General features: G+C 40.7%; 1 protein-coding gene across 1 annotated transcript; it reads right to left on the bottom strand.

The window, feature by feature from the left end:
• Positions 1-6,454: 6,454 nt before the first annotated feature.
• LOC146611825 (interferon-inducible GTPase 5-like) lies at positions 6,455-15,542 on the bottom strand. The gene is made up of 4 exons (XM_085343532.1): positions 14,993-15,542; positions 9,073-9,263; positions 7,885-8,455; positions 6,455-7,077 (listed from the first exon to the last, which is right to left on the bottom strand). The coding sequence occupies exons 1-4, from the start codon at positions 15,540-15,542 to the stop codon at positions 6,455-6,457; spliced, it is 1,935 nt and encodes a 644-aa protein (XP_085199658.1).
• Between the last annotated feature and the right edge of the window lie 799 nt (positions 15,543-16,341).

Genomic DNA, 16,341 nt, shown 5'->3' with positions numbered 1-16,341 from the left:
TTACAGTAAATCTGGCTGAGACTTGGCACACAGGTACAGTAGGTGTCCCAGAGGAGGGATGTGTTGAAAGTTGGACATCAACTACTCAGGATGATTTTTCATGAATTTATGAAAATTGACATAATTCTATTGTATTGACTGTATTGAATTGAATACAAGGAACCTTTAATTTCTGAGGAATTCTACAGTAAGTCTGGCTGAAACCTGACACACAGGTACAGTAGGTGTCCCAGAGAAGGAATCTGTTGAAAGTTGGACCTCAACTACTCAGGATGATTTTTAATGAATTTCTGAAAATTGACATAATTCTATTGTATTGGCTGATTGCGTTGAATATAAGTTTCCTTTAATTTCTGAGGAATTTTACAGTAAAACTGGCTGAAACTTGGCACACAGGTGCAGTAGGTGTCCCAGAGGAGGGATGTGTTGAATGTTGGACCTCAACTACTCAGGATGATTTTTCATGAATTTTTGAAAATTGACATATTTGTAGTGTATTGGCTGTATTGCATTGGATACAAGTACCCTTTAATTTCTGAGGAATTCTACAGTAAATTTGGCTGAAACTTGGCACACAGGTGCAGTAGGTGTCCCAGAGAAGGAATCTGTTCAAAGTTGGACCTCAACTACTCAGGATGATTTTTAATGAATTTCTGAAAATTGACATAATTCTATTGTATTGGCTGATTGCGTTGAATATAAGTTTCCTTTAATTTCTGAGGAATTTTACAGTAAATCTGGCTGAAACTTGGCACACAGGTACAGTAGGTGTCCCAGAGGAGGGATGTGTTGAAAGTTGGACATCAACTACTCAGGATGATTTTTAATGAATTTCTGAAAATTGACATAATTCTATTGTATTGGCTGTATTGAATTGAATACAAGTACCCTTTAATTTCTGAGGAATTCTACAGTAAATCTGGCTGAAACTTGGCACACAGGTACAGTAGGTGTCCTAGAGGAGGGATGTTTTGAAAGTTGGACCTCAACTACTCAGGATGATTTTTAATGAATTTTTATATAAAGCGAAAAGGCGCTACCGTAAAGACTGGTGTAAAAGCGCAAGGAAATTTATGCGGCGGATAGGAAGCGGCTGGCTTGACCGCGGCTCACAAATGACGGCTCACTTTACCACGGTCACTGTGGCATCACTGAGAGTTGAAAAACTATCTAAAGTCTTTTATCTGTAATAAAATGATCAGCGTTCTGCTCTACCATGTGTAACAATTGAGTTTATCATCCAGGCATCCATGAAAACGAAACGGAATATATGACATTTAACAGAGTTAGAAATTAGCAGGAAGTTAGCTCGCTAGCTTCCATCTAAATGAGGGATTTGGAAACAAATTCAAACGTACAGCTCTGCTATCACTTCCAACATAAATGAAGACAGAAAACTAAACAGCAGTGACGTTTGTAGGGTACTGTGAGTAAAATGCGTTTGATCTTCTCTCGAACATTCAAATTAGTGCAATCATAAATTCATTCATGAGGTGCAAATTAGAGTGAGAACATGTGGAGGCTCTGGCTACGTTCACACTGCACGCGAAAGCGCATCAGATCCGACTTTTTTGACCGTATGCGACCCATATCCAATCATGGTATGACGGTGTAAAAACAGCACAAATCCGATATTTATATCTGGGTCACTTTCGTATGTGGTACTTAATCTGATACATATCTGATGTTTTAGAAAGCAACTGCTGTTTGAATGGTCATGTCGCATTAAATCCGTCTTTTATTTCACTGACACAAAACATATGCCAATTATCAGCGCTGGAGAAGACATTGAGAACACACGAGCGCTTCGTGTGCATCCCGTGCAGATGTTAGTGAAACTGTTGGGAAGACAACGTGAACATTTTATTTATACTGTATAATCTGCAGATTCTGACAGAAATCTGCAACTATCCTTTGAAGCACCGCTCCTTTCTAAAACAACAATAAGGATAATTATTAGGCCATATATAAATAACAAAATAATAACTTAAAGCAAAATTGGACAACGTAAAGTCTGAAACAAGTCTTTATATTAAGGGCCATCAGTCAAACAATACTGTTTGGTCTGGGTCTAAACAGAGCGCGTTGTGTGTGACGTCTTCTTTTGCGCATGCGGGCCACTTTGAGGGTTCACAAAGGACCGCGTTTGCTGTCACATTTTATTTGTAGTGTGAACAAGCAGACACAAAATCAGATTTAAATAAAAAAAAAAAATCGGAATTGAGCATTAAGACCTCCAGTGTGAACGTAGTCATAGTGAGTTCGGTGCATTGATGTGACATTGTCCTGAAGGATTTAGTTATTCTCAATGGTTAAAGAAATTGCAATTATTTATTCATATTTATTATAAATAATCCTAATTATATATCTTGCTTCCATGTTTGTGTCCTGTGTCACAAAAAATAAATTTTTTACTATAATACATTGATTAATGACCTGCAGAATCTCCTTATCATATTACGTGTCCATAATTGTCACCTAAAGTCAAACTTTATGCTTTCTCCATCTTGAAAGTGATCACATCCTTGCATTACATACTTTAGGTTCATTTTCTGAAGGCAGGTTTCTGAAAGAGAACAGGCAGATTTGGAATATAACATGCAGCGTTCTATAGATGGATACATAAAAAAATGAAAAATTACATGTATGTGCTAACTTTCTAAATACTTTGTTACATTTATGATAAAATGGATTTGAAAGTAGATAAAACACATTTATGTCGGCCTTGTCTCATTAGAGTCCTTGTCTTTAAATTAACTTTGTATGTTTCAGGTACTGCACTCTCAAAGACTGAATGAACCAGCATTGGGTCATTGTGAACATCACAGGGAAGGTTGAAGCTGCCCACTGCACCTGTATGGCTGGAGTCGTGGAGACCTGCATCCATGGCGCTGCTCTTCTGTTTAATGTAGAAGCAACAGTGCAGATCTGTGGCACAAGGACTGTTACAGATGAACCTGCATACTGGGGTTTTCTGGGTAATATGACCAAGATACAGCCAGAGGTTGGCCATAAGATAGACTTCTCCTCTTCAGCTGCCCAAAAACGGCTCTGCATCAAAACATAAACAGACCATCCGTATTGACAGGTAAAAGGAGCCGTCCTCAAAACAGAAAAATCCCACCTGCTACTTTGGAGGAGTTGTCACTGCTATTGGAATCTTTGCTGGAACACAGTAAAGCTGTGGGTTGTGGGAATGACCCATAATGTTTTATATAGGGATCTAGATTTATGCCTGAAATGCACTGCCATGTAAATAATTTGCATTTACTGAATATGTACTGACTGAGTACCACTGTTCAAAAGTTGAATAAAGAAACAAACTAATTTTTGCTCTTTTTTTATTAAAACCATTTTGTAGAACATCACATCAGTTACAATGTAGAATCCATGTCATTTATAGTTTATAAAGGACAAAATGTTTACATAAAATCATGACAGCATTTACATGATATCACCCACTACTAACGTTACTTTATTTACTATCAATTACTTCAATTTATCTTTTGAAAAATTACCGCTATTTATACAGCACAAGACTAAAGAATATTTAACAGGAGCAAGTTTCATTCTCCCCTGGTTTTACTATCACACTGTTCACCAAAACAGCAGCAAACCTTCACCATCTTATCCAGGAGGGTCACCTCTTCACCCTCACATGGAAGAAGTAATCTGGTTGGCATGGTGGTATGTTTGAAGCAGGTCCCTTGTGTAGCGCTGGAACCCAGTCACGATGTGTTTCATCCATTTCATAGGCTGGTTTGCTGCAATAATGCCAAATAATTAGCAACTCTATAAATAGAAGGTACTTCTGCAAAATCACTCTGTGGCTGCCGTCAGCAGCAGTTATGCAATTTAAGACAATTTTATGGTTCAAGTTACAATGAATAAGTGAAATACTTTATTGTTAATATATGTGTGTGATGTAATGTATGTTGTTGGTTGGAAATACATTTAAAAAGGGTTTACAGAATGTTTCCGGGGTGGAACCAATGTTTAGTCTGTTGTTTGAGGTCGACGGCATATTCTGGTACACGCTACACTTGGTAGAGCGCAGCATGCTTTCGTCTCTCTCTGGTGGTGGTAGAGACATGTAGACGCATGCAACGGAGTGTCCGACTATGGGAAAGAGTGACACTACAAGAAGCGTTTTCATTAACCCCTGCAAGTTAATGCGGCCAATGAGGTATGCAATTTGTATATGTTGTGATAGAAAATAAGATGTTTGTTTGTGATAGAGCGAGCGAGTTTATGGTAACCACGTGTATATGTTAGCATTTTGTAAAGGTCAAATTGTGAGCATTTATGTTGTTTAATAATGTACTTTATTGTTTATTCTCTATGAGAACAATGTACGGTGGAAATTGATTATTTTATGTTGTTGTACAGTTCTCACGGCATCGTTACGGCATCTCTGGTGGCATTGTTGGTGGCGCCCGTGTGCAATAAATGCCAGTAAATCAAGAACGCCTTGTGTTCGTTTTTCAACTTGGGAGTTACACACTCAGTAGGATGTTTTTTTTCTAATTTGCTATGACCTCAGAGCGCATCGAAAATAAAACTAATAGGCTATAAAGAGTGATATGAACATATTTAGAACTTACCGGAATAAAAATGTCTGGAGCACCAACAGATATTTGGAGATGGAAGAGAACTGCACGTCAGCTCGTCTCACAGCTGCTATCCAGGCTAGACGCCTTCGTTTGGTAACACACGAGCTGCATCATGTTGCTTCCAGGTTGGGAAAGAATGAAAAGACAAACCCTTTTCAAGCTTATTCTCTTGCCGGTCGTGCGATCGAACATTGCAGCCGACCACACAGCAAGAACGAACCATGGCTATGCTTTCGCTCCTTTTTCACTTAGACCCCCAAAATGGCGGATCGGGCCAAAATCCTTTCCACGCCCACCCCGTGACATCACGCTCCAAAGCCTTATTAGGCTAATCGTTGTGTCACTTCCGGTATTTCAGACAATCCCTTTCCGTCAAGGATATTTAATTTGTTGTGGGCTTTTTGTAATTTGTTGTGGGCTTTTTGTATTTTGTTGTGGGTTTTTTTTTAATTTGTTGCGGTTTTTTAATTTGTTGCGATTTGCACTTCCCAGCCACCGTACCCTAAGGACCCCAAAGCGCTTTACACTACATTCAGTCATTCACCCATTCACACACACATTCACACAGATGATGAAAACTGTAAAGACTTCAGATTTTATTGCAGTTTAGCCAAACCTGAAAATGGTTTAGATTGTTGGAGTGTCTTTTGCAAAGGTGACCGTGTTATGAAAAACTGTTTGGAGAAGTGCAGGAAGAGTGGTGAGAATTATTTTTCTGCTGTGAGAAATGAGCCAAAGTGATTAAGAAAAAGTGAAATCATCTCATTTTTAAAGTGAACACAAAGCACCGTTTTTTTTTTTATGTAAACCAAAGAATGAGAATTTAGAAACATTAAAAAAAAACAAAGTTGTGACAGACTGCAGATTCATGAATTTTCACTAATTTGCTCAAAGACTGTTCAGAGCTAACAGTGTGTCCAACTCACCAATGCCGAGAGAGCTGAAGAACTCTCTATGTTAAAATATATTTCATTTAAAACACTTCTTAAATAGAGACATAAATGGTAAAAATGTTTATCAAGAACAATTTATTAATGAAAAGCAGGAATAACGTTGATAAACATTTGGATTCATATCTGTATTATTTGTGTGGTAGTTCCTCACTGTGACCACTGGAGGGCAGTGAACTCTCATCACAATCTACAGTCAACAGGACAAAAACACCACAGAGCAGTTTCTGTTGCATTAAAAGTATTTATTATGCTGTAAGCGACGATATGATATTAAAAGAGTTTCATCACAAAGTAAATCAAACAGAGGAAATTCAGACGATGATGTTTCAGGAGCAACTATCACATCACCTGATCTGTAAACAGTGATGACATCACCAAATCAGACAAAGGATTAGAACAAAGCTCTTCTAGCAGGTTTTATCTGAATAATAACATCACATTTGTTCCTGTATTGATGTGATGAGAAGAAATGAGACCTGCTGAGGCCTCTGCTACATTTATCAGCTATAGTAGGATAATGGCTCAAATGTGCAGCTGCAACATGATTTGGTTCCAATATATTTATATTTAATCATCCATCCATCCATCCATTCGCTTCCGCTTATCCTTTTCAGGGTCGCGGAGGGCGCTGGAGCCTATCCCAGCTGTCATAGGGCGAGAGGCGGGGTACACCCTGGACAGTTCGCCAGTCTGTCGCAGGGCTAACACACAAGTGACAGACAACCATTCACACTCACATTCATTCACACCTAGTGGCAATTTGGATTATCCAATTAACCTATCCCCACAAGCTGCATGTCTTTGGACATATTTAATCATTTCAATTAATTTCAATTGAACTTTTTTAAGTTTCATTCATCTTTTACTTTTAGATTCACACTGATGTGTTCAGCCTAAAGCTCTTTCAAACACCCTCTGAGCATCATCAGCGAGCTTATCAAGGATCAATTTCAGAATTTTGTAAGTTGTGGTACCAGAGAGACCCGCTGATACTAGAATTCCAATAAATGGAATCCATCTGAATACTTCCTCTGCTGCAATTAATGCAGCTACGGCCCCAAGTTGGGCTATCACCGTCAAGAGGAGCTTTTTAGTTATTTTTGCTGCAGCCAGTGGTGAAAAGATGACAGCACGCAGATCAGCATATGGCACACCTGTTCTGTCAGAAAGTCTCATCAGAGACGGGACATCGAGACCAAACGCAAAAACATAATCTGTGACAACACCAACCAGCAAAACAGCATCAACAGCAATAGAAAGACCAGGAACTGGAACAGCTGCTCCAGCTGCAGACAGAGTAGCCCAGTATTTTACTTTGGATTTCAGAGCTTGTTTCTTCTTCCTGATGATCTCTGGGTTGAAGTTGGGCATGGCTCGCAGCAGAGCATCTCTCTTGTGTGCAGGAAGGTCTCTGTCTAAGGTCTCATGTAAGAGAGAGAAGTTGTACAGGTGGAGCTGAAAGCTGGACACCAGGAACACCTGTGGAGACTTGATGCCTTGTGTCTGAAGACCTGCGTCACAGAAGAAACACACAGTGTGAAGATTAAGTATGAAACAATAAATGATCTAAAACTAGGCTTTTCCATTCAGGGGATTCATTGACTCCTCTGACTCCACAGAGTTATAAAGGATTATAGTTTAGTTGTGTATAGTTTAGAATAATCTTGGATCATATCTGCTGCTGTTTGTCACGGGAATGATTAGAGTGTTTTTTATGTAAGATTAATATGAAGAGAAACTGCAGCCCAGAGAGTCTGAACAATACCAAACAAACACTGAGTTAGAGATTAACAGCAGCAGGCAGCTGTTCTTCAAGAAACATCAAACAACTAAAGTGTAATGTTTGTTGATGGAGACAAAAACTGGAGATAAAACTGATTATATGTTTATACATTGTTGACCCAATAAATGAATTTGATTGGATTGATCATTTTATCTTGTCAGTTAAAAATGAACAAATAAATTAAAAATCTGTTCTCATCCTAAATTTTGGTATCAACCTGAAAGAGGCAGTAGCAGTTTAATGAGTGATCAGTGTAATAAAGTTCAGCTGTCCAATAAAAGCCTGACCTCTCCAGCAGCTGCAGGAGGACAGATCTAAATAACTTTATACACTTGAAACATCAAATAAAGTTCATCCAGCTTCTCTCAGTGATTACTGATAATCAAAGTAATTTGTAATTTTTCTGAGTATGCGATGATGCAAACAATAGAAAATAAAGTTTATTCCATTCACACACAGCCACAAAGTGAACATTATTAAAGAACACATCCAGAAATTAATCTCACACTGGGATAAATGATCACTGAATACTCACCTTTAACGCAGTCGTCTCTGATTTTTGTCAGAGCTTTGCCTTCATTGAAGTCTCTCTTTCTTCTCTCAGCTCGCATATTGTTGTCAATCTTTGATCGAACAAAGTAGAACTTTTTCTTCATCCTCTGAATCTCCTGAGCGAGTTTCACATCGTTTTCTGTGAAGCGAGTGTCTGAGATGATGATGAAGAAGTCAAACTTCTCAAATCCAACAAGCTCCAGGTACTTATCAGCTGGAAACCTGGTGGTGCCGATTCCAGGAAGATCCCATAAAGTAACATTGGGATAGTTTGGATGGGGGTACGGTGTGACCTCTGAGGTGGTTTCTGTAACACCAGTAGGAGCAGCTCTCTCATCATCATCGGACAGGTCTCTGAGGGCGTTAACAAAGGTGGATTTACCTGCCCCTGATTCTCCTGTGATGGCGATATTTAGTCTGATGTTTTTCTCCTTCATCATTAACTCAGTGATCTTTGCAGCAGCTGCTGGTCGGTCATTCTTCAGCAGAGCTTCATTAATTTCTTCTTTAACTAATGCAAATCCAAATTGGTCGTCTGTGCTTGTACTTAAAGCCTGAAACAGTAAAGGGGACAAAATGTACTTTTGTGATTTGGGAGGCATGAAATGTAACTATGTATGATCTAACATCATAACACACAACTGGCCTAAAATTCCACAATTAAATAATTCCACAAACAAAAATAAAATACCTGAAATATAAGCTGGAGCCAAATTATGGAGATTCATAATTAATTTCTTAATATTTATTCTTTTTCTGTCTCAGAGGACTGAAATATTTTTATTGGATTGAAATGGGCTTAAAATAAATCTGTGGTTGACATTTTTAACTCTGAATTGAAAAGTTAAAAAACAAAATGTTTGTTAGGCTGGAAAGAAAATGATCCCAGCTCAGACCAGCACACAGTGTGTAAAAACAGTCTGAATTGAGATGCTGTGTGAAGTTACAGGAAATGTTTGAAACCTAAAACTATGATGCCTGTCACAGTTGGGATTTAAAGCAGCAGCCAATGATCGGATCAGTGTGTTTTCACACAGGCCACAGTTACACTCATGAGAAAAACATTTTCTCAGTTCTCCTTCCTCAGGATTTACTAAGGTAAGCAGCAGCCAGGTACTGCTAACTGATCAACAGGACAATGATCCTAAACACAGCAACAATACAATCTTACCTTGAAAGCTTCTTTCTTCTTGCTGATGATCTCCAGGTTGAAACTGGGTGTAGCAAACAGCAGAGCATCTCTCTTGAGTTCAGGGAGCTCTCTCTCTAAGGTCTCTTGTAAGAGAGAGAAGTCGTACATGCTGAGATCAAAGCTGGACACTAGGAAGACCTGTGGAGACTCGATGCCCAGTCCTCTGACTCCTGTGTCACAGAAGGAAAACATGTTGTGACGATCACAAAAAGAAAATATAAAATGCTAGCTGTTCTTATTATTAGTTACAAAGAATTATCAGTTGATTCAGCTTCAGTTTCCTGCAACCCTGTGGAATAGCATTGTGAGTTTCAGGTTATTGTTTTGTCACAACATCTCAGATATAGAGGACCCAGACTATTGTCCCCCCCACTGAACAAGGCCAGTCAGACACAGAGGAGTCCTCCGATGAGTCCTCTGAAGAGAAAATGGATATTGAGTCTAACAGAATGAGCCCCTCTTACTGCTCTAGCCACAATATTCTGAATTAGTCGGCCAGGGCTTGCACCTGGGTTTAGTACTGTCTCCCCAATAGATGCATGGAAGATGTTCATGTCTGATAATCAGTGTTGGGACTAACGCGTTATTAAGTAACGCGTTACAGTAACTACGTTAATATTGTGGTAACGAGCACGGTAATTAGTTATTATGCCAAAACCAGGAACGCGTTACTCGTTACTGGGATTTAGATAGGCTCGTTATTCGTTACTTCGTGTGGTGGCTATCGCGGAGCTTCCACAGATTCAATAACATTAGCAAGTGGTGGAGGCCAGCAGGTGGATGAAGGAAAAGGGAGGCAAGAGGAGAGACCCGAAGCGGCCGCTGGTCCGAGTGTCAGGAGAACTGAACTTCAGGTAAGAAGTTATAACCTGCAGTCCATCTGGGTCAGATATGAACCAAGTTTAGGTGGAGTTTATTTTCGTTATGCTGACTTTTTCGTACTGTGTGCTAGCTAGCATCACGGAGTTTCTATACAGCTGGGTGGGTGCTATGTTACTGATGTTGAACTTTATTTTGTTCATAAGGTTAATTATTAGAGTTGCCAACCGTCCTGTAAAAAACGGAATCGTCTCGTATTCAGAGAAAATATTACGCGTTTCGTATTGAGGTGAAAAGGAACAGTTTGTCCCGGACTTCAGTTACAATGAAAAAGACACAAAGCTGGAGTTACTCTGTCTTTGCTGCACAGCTGCCTCTTCTTCTCTCATCCTCTCACCCTCCCTCTCCTGTTTCTACTTCAATCATGAAACTGATCAATGATCAGCTGATCGGCTTTTCTCTCTTGTTTATTTATCGCCCACTTTGCGCCAGAAAGAGGAAACCAAACAACAGCAGCACGTTTAAGCTTGATCAGCTGTTGTTAGAATTTATTTAATATTAATTTCTAGTATCAGGTGATGTTTGCTGGAGCCACAGCTGTAAAGCTGCTGGTCATGATATCAGTTTGGTTATCTGGTGAGAGGGAAACATGAAGATGAAACCAGGAGATGTCCTTACTGAATCATCAGAGCTGTGATGGAGAAACAGGTTTACCTTTTAGTTAACATGAATGAGTTGAAGGGAAGTTATGAACTGTTTCTGAGAGACAAATAACACCAGGATCCTTTTCTAAGTAGCTGACAGCTGGTAACTGTGCAGGGGCGGTTCTAGCAAAGTGTTGCCAGGGGGCCAGGTAGGGAATTAAAAGGGAAAGGGGGGCACAAAGAAATACTTTCTTATTCTCATTTAAAATGTCTCACTTTTAAAAAAATAATTATCTGAATCTTACAACAAACAATTGATAGATTGATACATATATACCATCAGAACAGTGTACATCACTGTCACAACAGTGTTTGTTTTCATTCAAAGGCTTTATGATTTTTCCTATAATGGTGGGCCGGTCTCTAGTCAAAATGCCCGGGACGATTTTTTTGTCCCAGTCCAGCCCTGTATGCAGCTCATCTGCAGTCTGGTGTTACCTACATCTTCCTATTCAGAAGGCAGAATTTCCGAGTTCTGAGTACAATCGAAAGCACCACGACTGCAGTTTTTGTGTTGGATGTAAAAAGCAGGCTAGGATAGAATCAGGTGTGGGATTTCTATCGTGGAAATGTGCACATTATTTTTTCCTTTCTATTGGTAGGTGGCACAGTGCACTTGTGGCAAGTAAGCAAGCTAGAAGACTGGCAATCTTGCTGGATATCCAGTTACGGAAGCAACACATTAACAAGAGAATTCTGAGTAAAACCAAAGTTACTTTCCCTAGTAACTAGTTACTCTGAAAGTAACGAGTAACTTGAAGTAACTGAGTTACTTTTGATAGAAGTAACTAGTAATGTAACTAAGTTACTAATTTAAAGTAACTTACCCAACACTGCTGATAATATAATAGAAGAGGTGCTGTCATACACAAACATGGAGGCACAAGGAGTAGCCACAGACAGGGGAAAAGAGTGGAAAAATGTAATCAAACATAAGCTGGCCTTCATTTGATTGACCATTCTTGCAGGAAGTGAGAAGAACTGGGAGGTACCAGTCGGTGTGCTTTTTGGGAGTCCTCTGCATAACCCATTGTACAAGGCCACTATGTCAATTCAAAGATTTAAAGATATTCGCCCGTCTTGCACTTTGATGACAAGAGGACCAGAGCCTACCGACTGAAAACAAACGACGTGGCAGCTTTCCGCTACATATGGGGCCTGTTCCTGGTCAACTGCAGGCAGAAATTCATGCATAGTGATTGTGTTACAGTGGATGAACAACTTGTGCCTTTCAGAGGGAAGACCCAGTTTTTGCAGTATATGCCGAGCAAGCTTACAAAAGTGATATACGTGATACAAAAACTCCAATTTCTTAAAATTAATGAAAAAATAAATAAAAATGCAAAGGGCCTCATGTCACAAACATGTTTTATGAGGAATACCTCAAATATGAAAATATTACAACTCTTCGTTTTAAAGATTTTGAAGAATAACAACCGAGTTTACAGCAAAATGCAATGATTTTATTTGGGGTCATTTTTGACCCCACTCGTGGAAGAGTGTAGGTATTGGTAGGTTGTGCATCCAAGGGTTAAACTCTCAAAGTTCTAACCTTCGTAAAAAAATATAATAAAATAACACATACATATAGGATCTTGGGGGTGGGCACGCTACACGTCATCCAGATGACAATCAGGGTGTACACCTCACCCCTGGCGTCGTTGCCCACCTCTCAATTTTAAATACACGTAGACATTGAGGGCTATCAGGAGGGACTATGTGCTTAACTGATGCTCTCTGGCAGGTAGCTCCATGCCCTCCTGGGTTTTAAATGCACCTTAGAACACACATGCATCAACACTACATATGAGCGGGCGGAGGGAGGTTTGGAGTCTTCACACACCCCCGGTCTCTGTTGCCTGTTGGGACGGGGGGGGGCTGGAAGGAGGAGCTGGCCGTCCAATTGGGGTCTGGAACGTGGGGCCTCCCTGCTGCTGCGGAGTCGGGGCAGTCTGCTTCACTCCACCCAAGGGTAACACTACCTCGGTCTGGGTGCAGTTTCCCCCTCCAAGGGCAAGGGTACCTAGACCCGGGGCTTAGAGTACGCTTGGGGAGTGTGATTGTGTGCACAGCGTCTCTCTATGTCTGTCTCCACGTTGGTTGAGTGTGGAGTAAGTGCATATGAGAGCATGAGGGTGAGAATGGATGTTTGTGTCTGTGTGTGCCTGTATGTCTGTGTCTATTTGTCAGGTTGGGTATCAGACGCCACCTCTCTGGGGACATCTCAGGCCCTCCAGGGTATGGAGGCCCATCTCCCCCCACCACCACTTCCCCTGCTGGTGGCGGACTCCCTCAGACATCGGTGCGTTGGTGGTTCTTTGTGTCTGGGGATGGGCGTCCAGGTACAAACCGGCTCACTCCTTGGTGGCTGCTTATCGGGGCCTGGAGCCTGGGGCTCGCTCGGGCCACTCCGGAGGTGGGGTGCCCCCGGCCCCTCGGCCTGGGGCTCGGTCACTCAGGCACAGCTGGCTGCCGGCGGAGCTCACGGGCGCGTCACTGCAACCCCCCCTGGCTTCTGCTCTGCGGCTGCTGAGTGAACCCTCATCTGGGACTCTCCTCAGCTCTTACTGGGACAGTGGCGCGGCTGCCCCTCTGTTGGTCTTCCTTGGTCTCTTGTGTTCTGGGGGCCTCTGGATGTCTGGAGTTTTGATCTCCTCCATACCTGCTTCATGCCCTGGAGGACGGGGCTGTGGCCCCCCCACACCCTCTAGCAGATCATTACATGAAGGAACCTTTTAAAAACAAACGCGCTCACAGGTGTACACACGGGTGATCACACACACAAACTACACCCTTTTTGGCTCCTACCTCAAAGCACACTGTGTTCTGTTGATCTTATGTGCTGCACAATAATGTTTAATATTTAGTATTTACTGTTATATTCCCATATATCATCGTGATGTTGTTTATTGTATTGCTCTCTTTTTCTTTGCTTGTTTTCTCTTTTTTCTTTCTCAACAGGTGATCCAGGTGATCGATAGATGGATATTTTGTCTGTTTGTTTTTTTGTTTTTTGCCCTTTATCCCCGTCCCTCTTCCCCGCTGTTTTTCTTTCCCTCTTTCTTTCTCCCTTTTCTTTTCCCCAGTCAAGTCTGTCCCGTGTTCAGCAAATGAAAATAAAATAAACAAAAAAAGCAAAGGTGAATCAAATGGACCAATACGGCAAGGCTGGGATTGGTCCATCTTTCTTCGCCTTTAGACAATAATTCTGATGGCAAAAGAACCAAACGGGACAGGCAAAAAAAAAAAAAAAAAAAAGCACGCAAAATTGCACTAAAAGAATCCGTGAAACAGTGAGGCTGCAAAAGGTGATCAGCGTTATAGCGAGGGACCACTGTAATTGTAAAGATAAGTCACAACACACCCTTTGTGAATACTAATATATAGAGACCCTTACCTGTAATCATTCGTGTATGTTTTAATATCCTGTGGCTTTTTTTCACGGTTTGTTGACATGCTGTGTAGGTGTGTACTGATATCGACATAACGGGGAAACATCTGGCTTTGACTATTGTTCACCTGTAGTTTGAATGCTGGACATTTGCCTGTTTAAATCATAAGAACTGTCACTATACAGAGATGTGCTTCTGCTGCAGTGATGCAGTTCTGCTTGTGTTGAGTGATGTAAACAAATTTGGATATCACACTGCAAGGTACAGAAGCAGTACATCCTCCAGCCACACAGTTAGTGTTCAGTATAATAAAACTTCCTCAAAGCAGATTTAAATTATTTTATTGTCCAGTTGCAGCTGAAACTAACACCATCATTAAATCCAGAAACTGACCTCAGGTACAAATCACACAGGTCTGCAACCAAAAAACTAAAGAGAAATTTGGGTTGTTTCTTACAGAGTTTTACTCACTGAAACCGGGAAAAATATTTAAAAAATTCCATCTTATCAGGTTTTCTTGCAAAATGCTTTTAGTTTTTATTAAACGTAAAAATTTCCCTTTTTAAACTGAAATCTGGTATCCTATACCTGAGTCAAAAAAACATCCAATAATGATTTCATACATTAATTAATGCAAAATGCAAATAGAAATTGGGGGGGGGGGGGGGGGGGTTGTGCTTGGCGGTATGAAGAAAACGGATGATCATGTCCCAAAAGGTTTATTCTGTTCACAGCCAAAGGTAATGGATCTCAGAACACTTATGCATAATTAATTGTAATAAAACATTGATTTTTTTCATCGCTGTTGTGCTTTTTTTAATGTAAGCTCCTCATGTTTTGAAGAGAAACTGTACATGATGGAGGGACATGGAGATCATTTTTTGATTTAGCACCATAAAAAACATAACATTTAACAAAAATATCTCATGCAGCTGAAATTTTTTTCAGACCTGTGTTATTTTGCATCTGAACGAGGTCGCTCACCTTGAAAGCAGTCGTCTCTGATTTTTGTCAGAGTCTCCTCTTCACTGAAGTTTCTCTTTTTTCTCTCAGCATCTATATCGTCATCAATCTTTGAGCGAACAAAGTAGAACTTTTTCTCCATCTTCTGAATCTCCTGAGCGAGTTTCACATCATTCTCTTTGAACCGAACAGCTGAGATGATGATGAAGAAGTCAAACTTCTCAAATCCAACACGTTCCAGGTACGTGTCAGATGGAAAATTTGGGGTACCAACTCCAGGAAGATCCCAGAATTTAACATTGGGATAGTTTGGATGGAAGTATTCTTTAACCTCCATGGTGCATTCTGTAACATCAGTAGGAGCAGCTCCCTCGTCATCATCACTCACACCTCTGAAGGCATTAACAAAGGTGGATTTGCCAGAACCAGTTTTCCCAGTGATGGCGATATTCAGTGTGATGCCGTCCATCCCCAGTGGCTTCTTGACTATTCCAACAGCTGATGGTTTGTCATGGAGTTGTAGAGCTTTAATTTCTTTTGTAACTGATTTACAGTCAGTTTGAACAGCCATCCTGATCCTCGATAACTGCAGTAAGAGAGATGTTGAAAGTTATTACACAACTGGAAAAATAATAATACCTAATTTTTTTTTCAGTTAACATACAAAACTGTATGATGTCAAGACCATTTCAGTGCATTGAAATTGTCTTAATACATTTCAAGGCACTGAAAATTTTAAGTTCTTAAAATTTCCTTCCATAATATCGGAGGAGTAGAGCTGGGCGATAGAACGATAACGATATGTATTGCGAAATAACTTTTTCTCGATAGAAAAATGAAACTATTGCGATAGACATCTCTCTCTCTCTTCCTCTCTTAAAAAAGCCGAACCAATTACAGCCGCAGCGTCACGTCACATGACTTGTTACGTACAGCACAAGTGCCAAGCCGCACATGTGTATTTGTTTGGGAAGCAGCCAGCTGCCGTGCCGGCCGGGTAATGGAGGCGGGTAATGAGTGTGCCGACTAGAGAAAAATCAACCGAGAGCGTGACCGAAGGTTACCGAAGAGAAAACAGATGATGGTTCCAATGCTGGAGAGATTGTCGAAAGGAAGGCCAGAGAAGTTGCATAGTGTGGAGGTATTTTGGCTATTTGAAGTCTTACAAAAAACAGAGTAGCACGCACTGTAAATTGTGCCAAAAGCATGTTCCCACAAAGTCACAAACCTTTTTGATCACCTGAAGCAGTGCCACCCACTAGAGCACGCTCAATCTCTGACTGAAAGTGCTTTCGTCATCGAAAACAACCAGGGGAATCCCTGCGAAGCAGCAACAGTCAATTGAGTCGGCTTTCTCCAGCGTCTTACCA

This window comes from Diplotaxodon limnothrissa, linkage group LG19 (genome assembly GCF_057381915.1).
Source record: "Diplotaxodon limnothrissa isolate DT_005_m linkage group LG19, D_limnothrissa_male_GT1.1, whole genome shotgun sequence".
Taxonomy (NCBI): domain Eukaryota; kingdom Metazoa; phylum Chordata; class Actinopteri; order Cichliformes; family Cichlidae; genus Diplotaxodon; species Diplotaxodon limnothrissa.
Note: the sequence above shows the minus strand (reverse complement) of the source record. Positions and strands in the feature narration are given on the sequence as shown.